We start from the raw sequence: 11,174 nt of genomic DNA, 5'->3' as shown, positions 1-11,174 counted from the left end.
TTCATCATCCTCTTCTGAAAGTTGCACATCTTCATTGCTGAACTCCACATGTAGAACACTTCTACACTTCTCATGATTTATTTGCAGTAGATAACCAAAAACGTCTTCATCATTCCAGATGTAAGATGGCTTGTACGAATACAATACCATTGGAAAATAACTAATCTTCACTTCCACCTTAGATTCAGCTACCTTTATCTTTCTCAAATACGCTCAACCAAATCAGAATAAGTGACCTCCTCCAATGATTTCTTCAACACAATCGTGTGAATTTCAGCTCCTCCTTCATCATCGCCCGAGATCCATTTTATTTCAGCCCCATCCTTCATATAATATCCTCCATAATCAAACCAAATGATTGTGCATTGTGGATTTTGCATTTTTCTTGAAATATAATAGCATTATCATTAGAATTATTATTATTAAGAAATACAAATTAATTCATTTCACTACTATTATCTAATATAGTAATACCAGTAATTCCAGTCGAACTTGTCTACATAGTAATACAAGTAGTACTAGTAACACTACTTGGCCATAGTAATACAGTTGCCTTAGTAGTACCCAGAAATTTTCATTTTAAGAAACAATCTACTTTTTAATGACGACATTGTTCTGATTATACCACTACTATCAGATTTACGACCATTAAAACATCTTACTATACTACAGACCCACAGAGTCTCCCACAAACAAAGTTTAAACTTCTTTTTTTTGCTCAACAATGTTTAAGCCTAAACACAATTTTCAAATCTGTTTCCAATCTCTATGAATTTCCATCTAATCTTACATCATTTACATACCCATGATATATGCTTCATTTTAATGGTATTCTACAAAAAAAATCATCAAAAACGGATATAAAATGAAGAAATCCAAAAACACATTTATGAAAAAAACGTTTTTATACTCACGAAAATTACATCAAATCTTACATTTTTTTATCACCCACGAAAGAAACTTCATTTTAATGATATTCATTAAAAAAACCATCAAAAACGAACAAGAAATACCTTCTTTTTGAGCTTTAAATTTCGACAATGGAGGATGAGAAAACAAACGAACGTTTTGGGAAAAAGAAACGGAGTGGATTGAGTGATTTAATTGGCTAAGGTTGTCTGTGGGGTCAGGTGGTTGGAAATCTAATTTATGGGGATTTATTTATGGATAGTTTGTTTATTTAATTGGAAAATTAAATGTAAAGGCTAAATTTGGGAATGCAAAAATAAAATGACAGTATGAATTGAGAGGGAGTAGTGGGAATGGTCTCAGGAGGGTATGAGACATTTAGAGTTATTCTCCTAATAAGTTAGATGTACATTAGTACATATATAAATATAACCTATAGAGAAAATATCATGCATCTTTAGACTACTGAACTAAAACTTCAACTCACACAAACTTTTAGTATAGTTAAACATTTAGCAAAATGGTTCTACAAACTATACGTATTTGAAAAAAAAATAGAAATGTAAACTTTCAGTATTCTTTTTAGAAACAAGATTTCAAAACTAACTTCTGTTTCCAGATCTGATGGGTAACAACTATCAAAGAAATCAAACTGGATAAACTGGTCTATATATGGGATGAACCGATGCCACATGACTCAAAATGTAAACCTAATAAAATCAAACTAAACTAAACCAATCAGAGAATTAGAGACGGGTAAATCAAACCGGATATTTTCCACACTTGGATTATAAAGTCTGTTTTTCTTTTTTCCCTTAAACCCTAAAATCAAAAACCTCTCGGAGCTATGGCCGCCGTTGAAGCAGAGCACCAAAACAGAGCAGACGAAACCGACGAGATCTCCTTCAAAGATGGCGACTCCGACATCTGCCAGCAGCTCATGGACCGTTACGCTAAGTCCTCCGCCTCCCAGCACCGCCACCTCGTCGCCACCGCCGCCGCAATGCGTTCGATTCTCACGTCGGAGTCTCTTCCTCCGTCTCCTCCTGCTTTCTTCGCAGCCGCTATATCCTCTTTGGATTCTTCCACGGAGGATCCCATGGCGGTTTCTGCTTTGCTTACGTTTTTGTCAATAGTCGTTCCTCTGGTTCCCGACGGAGGAATCTCAGCGACTATGGCTCGTGAGGCTGTGGGTGTTCTTGTGAAGCCAATTGATGGAGAAGGGCAGAAGCTAGGTGTTGCTAGCTTGAGAGCTGGTGTGAAGTGTATTGGGACTTTGCTTGTTGGGTTTTGCGATTTGGATGATTGGGAATCTATTCGAATTGGGTTTGGTTCACTTCTCAAATTCTCTATTGATAAACGTCCAAAGGTATCACCTTTTGTTAATTCTAGTTATATTGTATTGCCCTCTTCTCAAAGTTTTAATCTTTGGGTTTGTGTGTGTTTGCTCTCTGTTAGGTCAGAAGATGCGCTCAAGAGTGTTTGGAGAAGCTATTTGGTTCTCTCCTGTCATCTACCGTTATCAAGGAAGCAAGTGATACGTTATACGCTTTAGTTAAAGAACATAAGTCTGTTCTGTCTGAACTAAGCTCGAAAAAGATTGTGGAAGGTTCTAAGGTTGAGTCGGCTTTGAAATCTGAGAACGCAGAGGCTGCACATGTGCTAAATGTTCTCAGTGCTACAGTTCCTTTTCTCTCTGCGGAAGTTAGTTCTTGTGTTTTCTCGGAACTTTGTAAGCTTATGGGGTCTCAGTTCTCGCCGCTGACGAGGCAGATTCTCAAAGCGATTGATACTATCTTCAAGAGTTCAGAAGATACAGTTGTTGTTCCTGAGATTGAAGGAGTCATAACTTCTTTGACTGGTTATGTATCTTTACAAGAGAAGAATCCTGCTGACACTGTCCTTCATGTGAGTACCTTGTTAAAAAATGCTTTGGAGAAAGCCAACTCAGTGGAACCGACATTGTGTCTAAGGCAACTTCCACTAGTTTGTGGGTCATTGACAGGTAGCTCTTTTGTTCTTCATTACACGGACTTGGATTTCAATCTGTTGTAATGAATTCAAACTTTCCGTTTCCTATGCTTTAGGTCTTCTGACTTCCGAGGAAGATGTTGCATCCCAGGCCTCAGTTATATTAAAAGATTTGATCAGCAGCTACATTGATACTGATAATCTTCTGACCGAGAAAAGCTTGTCTAGTGAAGATGAGGGTAACTTAGCCGGTGGAGACAATATAAATGCAGCAAGAAGTGTATGCACTGTCTTTGAGAGTACACTTAACTCATGTGATGGAATTCCAAAGGAGCACATTTTAACTGTCACAGGTCTTTTGATTGAGAAACTTGGTAGGTGCACTTTTACTCGGGTGCTATGTTTTATCATTCTGAACATATTAGCTACAGAACAGTATGTTACAAGCAAACATTTTACTTTCAAGAAAAGCTAATATATAGTTGATGCGATTAACACATAAATATTGAGTTCTATCTCCCATTATTTCAGGAGGCATTTCATATATTCTCGCAAAGGATATCATTTTAAAGCTTGCAGACATGATGAAAAACGCAGCTGGAGGCACTTCTAGCTCACAATATGTAAGTTTTAATAATAATGCTCCGGCTTGACCAATATTCCAGAACTTTCTGGATTTGCAAAATGTATATTATTGTTACGATTTACGAAAGGGCCTGTTGTGTTACAGTTATGGTTTTGGTTTCTTACTTACTTTAGGAATGGGGTTGGTTCAGAAGGCCGTGAGTTATATTTATTAATGTCTGGTGCATTGAGTACTTAAAAGATGTTTTCAATAAATATTTCATAATTAATAAAAGGACATCTTGATCCTCATTATCTTTTTTTTTGTTCGCAGTTTCTTACGATATGAAGAGTCTATCTATATTTATTTATTTATTTGTTTATAATAGATTGGACTTATCTGCAGGTTCAACAATGCATTGGGGCTGCAGTGGTTGCCATGGGGCCAGTGAAGCTACTAACACTTCTTCCTATCACCCTTCATGCTGAGAGTCACTCATGCACAAATGCTTGGCTAATTCCTATCTTAAGAAGACATATTGTTGGGGCATCTCTTGAGTATTACGTTGACCACATTGTTCCCCTTGCAAAATCATTGATGCTTACTTCTAAAGAAGGTAGGTACTCTTCTATGCAGACAGTGATAATTTTTATTTGCATTTAAAATATACTTTACAGTCAGGGTTTACTATACTATTCCGCCACTGGCTTTACATCATGCAAGAATATACAATTCTTTCAATGACATTTATGTATGTTCTGGTTCATCAGCTAAAAAGTCAGGTCACGGGAAAACGTTGCGGACATGTGGTCATGAGCTGCTGAAACTGTTACCTGCCTTTTGTAACTACCCAATTGATGTGCCCCAGAAATTTGGATCTTTAGTGAAGCTGATGGTTAAGTTTATAAAGAAAAAATCTTTCATGCATGAAGCCGTGGCCGTTTCTCTGCAGGTGAGTTCCTTCACATCTCACCTAAACAACATTCTATTGTTTTTTACAAAGTTCAGTGTCATTAATTTTTTGCTTTTTCAGATGCTTGTAAATCAGAATAAAAGAAAACCTAAGCTCAGTACAGATATGGACGACGAAGAAAACGCCAATATAAGTGAAGATGCTAAACCAGAGGTTGATAGTAGATTTCACTATTCGAAGAAGGCTTCAGTGAAAAACATGAAGACTTTGGCATCCAGCTCGGCGGAGCTGCTTCAAACTCTTGTCGATGTATTAACTGCCTCAGGCACGCAGATCAGTGCAGACTTTAAGGTTTACAAATCAAAATTTAAACAATTTCTTCAGCATATGTCAGTGTGTTCGTTTGGTCTAAGTAGTTGAAGTTTTGATTGGCTGAAGATTACATCATTTGTGCTCTTGTAATGTCAGGTTGCAATTGGATGCTTAGCTTCTACTCTGGATTCTTCAGTGAGGAAAAAGATTCTAATTTCCTTGCTAAATAAGTTTGATCCTGCTGGTGAGAGCGAAATTAAAGGGCAGGTCAATCAGTCTAATGATTCAAATGATGAAGAGAAAGACTACAACAGTGCTACAAAGACACAGTTAAAGAGGTATGGTTCTAGATATATGATGTGCCCTGTATTGTATATTAAATTTTATCCTTTTAAATCTCTTATATTGTGTTAGCAACACATCCATGTAAATATAAAGTTTTTTCCTCTTAATTCTCATATACATGATCCGACTTCTTTGGCACGCGCTTGCAGGAGTGCTGTCCTGGATCTTGCATCTTCATTTGTGGAAGGAGCCAAAGAAGACCTTATTGAACTGATATATAATCTCGTCCGCCAAAGTTTCCAAGTATCTTACTAAACTTCAACTTAGAGATTTTATTTCATTAGATTTTCTTATGTAGAGGCTGATCTATGACTTGTTTTGGTTTCAGGCCACTGATGAGGCTGATCTTCGTGGGGCTTATAATACACTGAGTAGAATTCTAGAGGTTGCTTACCCGCTTTGAACTTGTTATAGCAGCTCTTACACTGATCATTGGATGGTACTCAATACTTTTTTATGTTGATTTGCCTTCTTTGGTGCAGGAACATGGCTGGTTTTGTTCATCTCATTTTGCAGAGGTCATAGAGATGTTACTCAGCCATAAAACTCCGGAGGATGAAGCATCTTCTAAAAGTCGATTTGCATGTTTCCACGTCCTAATGGCTCATGGAATTCAGGTGTAAATATATATCTTTTTGTATCAATTGAAACTTAATATTTGCATGTTTCCACGTCCTAATGGCTCGTAGATTAATTCAGAAGATCCAGAATGTATAATTCAATGTTTGCCTTACGAAGACAGTGACCAATATTCTTAATGTCTTACTTTCTCTATGCAGTCAAGCTCCGAGGAGGAGAATGAGAAGGCTTTCCTTATCCTGAACGAAATGATCCTTACACTTAAAGATGTAAGCATGCTGTTTGCTTCTGCTTAAGGGAAACAATACCGATTAGTAAACAAATTGTTAACATTTGTTTTTTTACATTATCTTGCCTTTGCATTTACAGGGGAAAGAAGAACATAGGAAAGCAGCTTGTGATGCACTGGTTATGGTATATACCACCTTGAAAAATTCATCATCTATGAACAGTGATGAACTTTGTCCCAAACTGATTAACATGGTAAGCGCATCAGAGAAGCTCTCATATCAATTTAGTCCACTCTCGTTATCTATCAAAATGATTAATCAGAATCCATGATTTCTTCAGATAAGTGGTTACATTTCTGGAACATCACCACACATAAGGAGTGGAGCAGTGTCTGCGTTATCTGTCTTGATATACAAAGACCCTGAGATCTGCCTGTCGTCACCGGAGCTTCTTTCCTCTGTTTTATCATTGCTTCACACCAAATCCATTGAGATTATAAAAGTAAGCCTACCTCTTGTTCCTCTTAAGTATGTTTTCTCCTTGAGTTTCTCACTCGTCATAGTGTATCTGCAGGCTGTTTTGGGTTTTGTGAAAGTTTTAGTCTCGACATCGCAAGCTCAGGACTTGCAGAGTCTACTGCAGAACCTCTTATATGAGATCCTCCCCTGGTCATCTGTTTCCAGACACTACTTTAAATCAAAGGTAATAATGAGAATAGTGATAGTGATTCTTCTCTTTCCTAAAAACGTGATGATTGACTTACCAAACTCATGTGCATATTTAGGTAACGATCATAGTTGAGATTATGATAAGGAAGTGTGGTACCCGTGCAGTCCAACTAGCGACACCAGACAAGCACAAGAGTTTCCTCCAGACAGTTTTAGAGGTAAATGTTCTTGAATTTTTGAATTGTATACATTGAAAGAAATGGATGTTATCAACATCTTGGAAATTTCATCTTATGCGCAGAACCGTTCGAGCAAAGCAAAAGACAAAGACGAAACCAATGATTCACAGACTACATCCATCGACTCCTCGAGAGAGTAAGATCCTTTAGAAAGAAGAACACATATCTAATCAAATCACTGCTTGCTCATTAATTTTTTGTATACAGGCCAAGGAAAAGAAATCATTCATCAGAAACAACAGCCAAACAAGACGGTGGCAAAGAACACAACAAATTCAAACGTCATAAGAGCACACATCATTCAGACACTAACGGAAGAACAGGACCAAAGCGCCCCGGTAACAGAAACTTCGGCAAACATAGGGTAGCTTCTGGAAACAATCACAAGTCAGGAAAAGACACACGGAAGCCTAACAGATTCAGGAAAGCATCATGAATCCTATAATCTCAGTCAGTAAACAGTTTTGCAGTTTTCAGATATCAGAAACCAAACATATGGTGTGTATGTATACGTTTTGTAGATTATACACATCAATATTTTTCAAAGATTAGTATTTTTTTTTTAAAAGACTAAAAAACCCCCAGAAAATGAAAAAAGAGATTAGATTAGATTGCAGCAGAAGCTTGATCAACCAAAGACACAATCTCTAGCCTGCTTCTCACCAATCCATGGAACACTTCTCTCACTTGTCTCTGCAAATCCTCCAATCCAACTTCCATTCCTCGGCAAATCTCATCCATCTCATCCACCTCCTCCGCAACCTCCTCCGCCTCCACTTCCTCTGCCGGAAACCTAAACCTCTCCGTGAATTCCAACAAAGACAACCCAATCTTCTCCATCCTCTGCATCTCCTCCATCAACCCACCACCACCACCACCAAAACGCTTCTCCTTCCGTTTCATCTCCTCACCAATCCTCTCCTGAATGTTCACAGCGGCGCTAGCCCAGCTCTGGTGCTTAGGAAGCTGCAAAGGCGCCACAAGAACGTTACTTGTCTGGCAAGGAACCGCAGCTACTAGCACCCACATCACAAGAACCATAACACTGCTCATTATATAAACCGGCATCGCTGGCCCGGAGGCTTCTGCTCCACGTGGCAAGACGAGATTACCAACCATCCCCTGAATCTGCTTCGTCGCAGACCAGTTCTTGCTGACGTGGCCAGACGATCCTCCACCTCCTACTACGGTGACGTTGCTGCGCTGTCCAAACGACCACGACCTAAACGCTGTCCTTTGCTGGTTACTACTACCGCCACTTCCATTGCTCCTATCTTTCACATCTCCGTTTAACCCAACGATAAGGCTCGCTAACGCACGTTTCGCTCTACGAACGCTTCCGTCACATAACGGCCGCTGTTTAAGCGCCGTGACGGCTATCTCCGCTAGACGCCTGCTCTGTCTAACGGAATCAATACCGTTAACAACGGCGTTACATATATCAAGCGCCTTTAGAATCCTCTCGAGCATTTCTGATAAAAGCCTCTCTAAAGACGGCGACTTCGAGATCCGAACCGTGGACAGGACCCCTTTGAACTCCGTTTCGCAGGACATGAAAACGTCGAGGAGGTTCTGTAGCCATGGGATCGAGAGGATCGGATCAGACGGCGAAGATGGAGAGATTAGCTCCGAGAAACGGTCGGAGACGTGTTTCTGAAAGTACTCGAGCTCTTCGAGCTCTTGCTCGTGGTTGACGTCCATGGAGATGATCTGGTTGCGGCGGATGCTGATTCGGCTCAGGAATGAGCCTTGAAACTCCGTCGCCGGCGCCATGAGTGTAGTGTGTGACGAATCGAAGCGAAAGTGAGTTCCTTTTTGTTGTTTCTGAGGTTAAAGGAGAGAGATTTTTGAAGAGGGAGGGAGAAAACAGAGAGAAATGGGTTTTGAGAGTTTAGATGAAAGCAGGAACTGAAATAGTGGAAAGCATGTTCGTGTCGGAAAGAGATTTTAATGTTTTTTTTTTTTTTGCTTTTCTTTCTTTGGTTACTCGTTGAGTAAAAGAATATTCGTCGTTTGGTCTATTATTACAGACTTTTTCTTCTCGACGTCAATTTTAATTTCTTCAGAATGGAAAATATACTATCTGAATGACCTATTCAAAGATCGAATTGTTTTTGATTAACGGAATAATTAACTAATGGCATTTTCAAGCTGTTTTTGTTCGGAAAATAGTAACATCAATACTTAACTTTTGTTGTCTTTTTTTTTTTTACGTCGAAAAACTATTATGTCTGGATGATCAGACTGTAATATAACAACCAATAATAAAATGAAGTTTTCTATAGAAAGATCTTGATGTCATAGCTAAAAAGTCTGCAATCCTATTTTGCGCTCGTGGAATATGAATAATCTTGAAGTCCGATAAACATATATGCAGAGTCTGTATTCTCTCCAATTTCGTTGTAAAGCTTGGCCAAACATGGAGCTTCTTAATCATGGCGATTAAATCCTTGCAGTCCGTTCCAAACCTTTGACATGTAGAGTGTTGCAACTTAATTTTTGTTGTCATGTACTGTATTATAAATATTTTTAGTGAATAAATAAAAAATAGAATAATAAAGGAAAACAAAGAAGAACGATTGTTTCTTTTTATATTTAAGAAAGAACAATTTCATTTCATTTTTACGATATAAAAAATGAAAAAGTGAAGAAAACTATTACTTATAAATACGTAGCCTTTTAAAAAATAAAGAAATAATATTATTACTCATTTTTTGTCACCATTCAAAGTTTTAAGAAAAAAAGCCTGGTAAAAAAAACCAAAATGTAAAATTTGAAATTTTTTAGCGACTAAGACCACATCCAATTTAAAATATGTATTATGTATATATATATACTTATATAATAAGTATAAATATTTGTTGGATCTATAAATTTTGTGGAACTCAATAGGCAAAGGTTCTTAAGAGCTCCAATGGGAGATGCTCTATTGATTAGGTATATGATACGTGGCAAAAACTGACCGTATATTTAGTGTGTTTCTTAATTAATGGATGGAGCAAGTGTTCAGTCAGTCATGTGTCATGAAAAGACGTTCAGGATGTAGAATGATCCGTGACCGATCTTGATAAGAATGTTAAAAAGCTTTCTAGCGGTTCCGTCAAGTTTGGGACTACTCTGAAGGACGTGTAGAGAGATCAATATCGCATATTATAGTAGAAGCTATGATGCATTTAAATGAACGCGTCTCAATAATTTACAAGAGGTGAGAGCTTATCAAATATGATCTTATATATATACAAGTATCTGAGTATCTGTAATGTAAAGGTAATTGCCTGAATGTGAATATACATTCACAAAATCACAATAACAACACATATTTATCATAAATTCAGTCTATAGTCTATACAAGTAGCTTCAGATTTCTGTTTGTAGTGTTTATCAGTTTATGGGGTCACATTGTTTATACAAATAGCTTTTACGTTTCTGTCGGTCACCTATTACTTGGCGTTCGAGTGTCGTACACCATGTATTTTCCATGTCTTAACTCTGATGTGATATCATTAAATGCATGTAACGCTCTCTAGGGATGGCAACGATACAATTCTCGGTAAACTGTCCATCGCATTACTTTAGCAATGAAACTCAAGATGACAAACTATTCATTCTTTATCTTTAATATTAAGGGACAATAGATGTAATATACCCAAAGAAGACTCAAATTGGCCGAATATCTATGGCTTTGGATAACTCCAAAAAAAAGTAACATTTTGGTATTGCACGGACGAAAATGCATTTCTTTATTGAATAAAGATTTGGCAGAAACAGAAAGTTAATAGAAAGTGTGTGTCAAACTGCGGAGTAGGTCAGACGATGGGTGACAGGACAGACAACGGACTGCTGGATAAAACAGTAAAACTCAATTTAAGATTACTTAACGATAAAATATTCTATAGCAACTAATATGTTGTGTTACATATCTAACATATATTAACAATTAACTTTGTTGTTGCCAAACGTTACTTAAAATTATGCAGTGTGTAACTCTAAAATTTAGTCTGTATATATTATGTTAGCTGAAAATTAATTTGTGGTCAAATAGAATCTTAGAAACCACTATACCACTGCAACATTCAGTACTTTACGTGTAAAACAAGATTAAGTAATACAACATAATATTGTTAAGATATAATGTACCCGTTAAATTTATTGTTAGTAGCTAAATGCAATTTTAACAGTCATATTATCAGAAAGGCTAATCTTCATGTCTCCACATCACTATTAATCAGACATAGCTGAGAAGTTCTACTGCTCATACACAGTTTTAATAAAAACTCAACATATATGTTCATCCACTACAAGAAAACACATGCTTAACGACGAAAATTAACGAGGAAAAACAATCCTCGTAAATTTGCGTCGAGTTTACGACGAATTTACGTGAAAAACTAAAGTCATCGTTATTTCCTCGTAACGTAACGACAAAACTGTTTCGTCGTAAA

At 37.4% G+C, this 11,174-nt stretch overlaps 2 protein-coding genes across 2 annotated transcripts; one reads left to right on the top strand and one right to left on the bottom strand.

The window, feature by feature from the left end:
* Positions 1-1,737: 1,737 nt before the first annotated feature.
* LOC106311496 (RRP12-like protein) lies at positions 1,738-7,298 on the top strand. The gene is made up of 18 exons (XM_013748682.1): positions 1,738-2,278; positions 2,368-2,914; positions 2,997-3,254; positions 3,412-3,503; positions 3,851-4,061; positions 4,216-4,397; positions 4,479-4,709; positions 4,827-5,008; positions 5,165-5,258; positions 5,344-5,400; positions 5,498-5,632; positions 5,795-5,863; positions 5,964-6,077; positions 6,165-6,326; positions 6,399-6,527; positions 6,610-6,711; positions 6,795-6,868; positions 6,940-7,298. The coding sequence occupies exons 1-18, from the start codon at positions 1,757-1,759 to the stop codon at positions 7,166-7,168; spliced, it is 3,390 nt and encodes a 1,129-aa protein (XP_013604136.1). The 5' UTR covers positions 1,738-1,756; the 3' UTR covers positions 7,169-7,298.
* Positions 7,151-8,681, bottom strand: LOC106311504. Its single transcript, XM_013748692.1, has one exon. It carries the CDS (start codon positions 8,503-8,505, stop codon positions 7,339-7,341), a length of 1,167 nt encoding a protein of 388 aa, XP_013604146.1. The 5' UTR covers positions 8,506-8,681; the 3' UTR covers positions 7,151-7,338.
* Between the last annotated feature and the right edge of the window lie 2,493 nt (positions 8,682-11,174).

This window comes from Brassica oleracea, chromosome C1 (genome assembly GCF_000695525.1).
Source record: "Brassica oleracea var. oleracea cultivar TO1000 chromosome C1, BOL, whole genome shotgun sequence".
Classification (NCBI taxonomy): Eukaryota; Viridiplantae; Streptophyta; class Magnoliopsida; order Brassicales; family Brassicaceae; genus Brassica; species Brassica oleracea.
This window is presented reverse-complemented; position numbering and strand designations above follow the sequence as displayed.

Excerpts from the sequence above, each read along its gene's own strand:
- LOC106311496 (XM_013748682.1), top strand. The coding sequence starts at position 1,757 with ATGGCCGCCGTTGAAGCAGAGCACCAAAACAGAGCAGACGAAACCGAC. Across the intron at positions 4,062-4,215 it reads GATGCTTACTTCTAAAGAAG|CTAAAAAGTCAGGTCACGGG; the intron begins GTAGGTACTCTT and ends CTGGTTCATCAG. Across the intron at positions 4,710-4,826 it reads AGATCAGTGCAGACTTTAAG|GTTGCAATTGGATGCTTAGC; the intron begins GTTTACAAATCA and ends TTGTAATGTCAG.
- LOC106311504 (XM_013748692.1), bottom strand. The coding sequence starts at position 8,505 with ATGGCGCCGGCGACGGAGTTTCAAGGCTCATTCCTGAGCCGAATCAGC.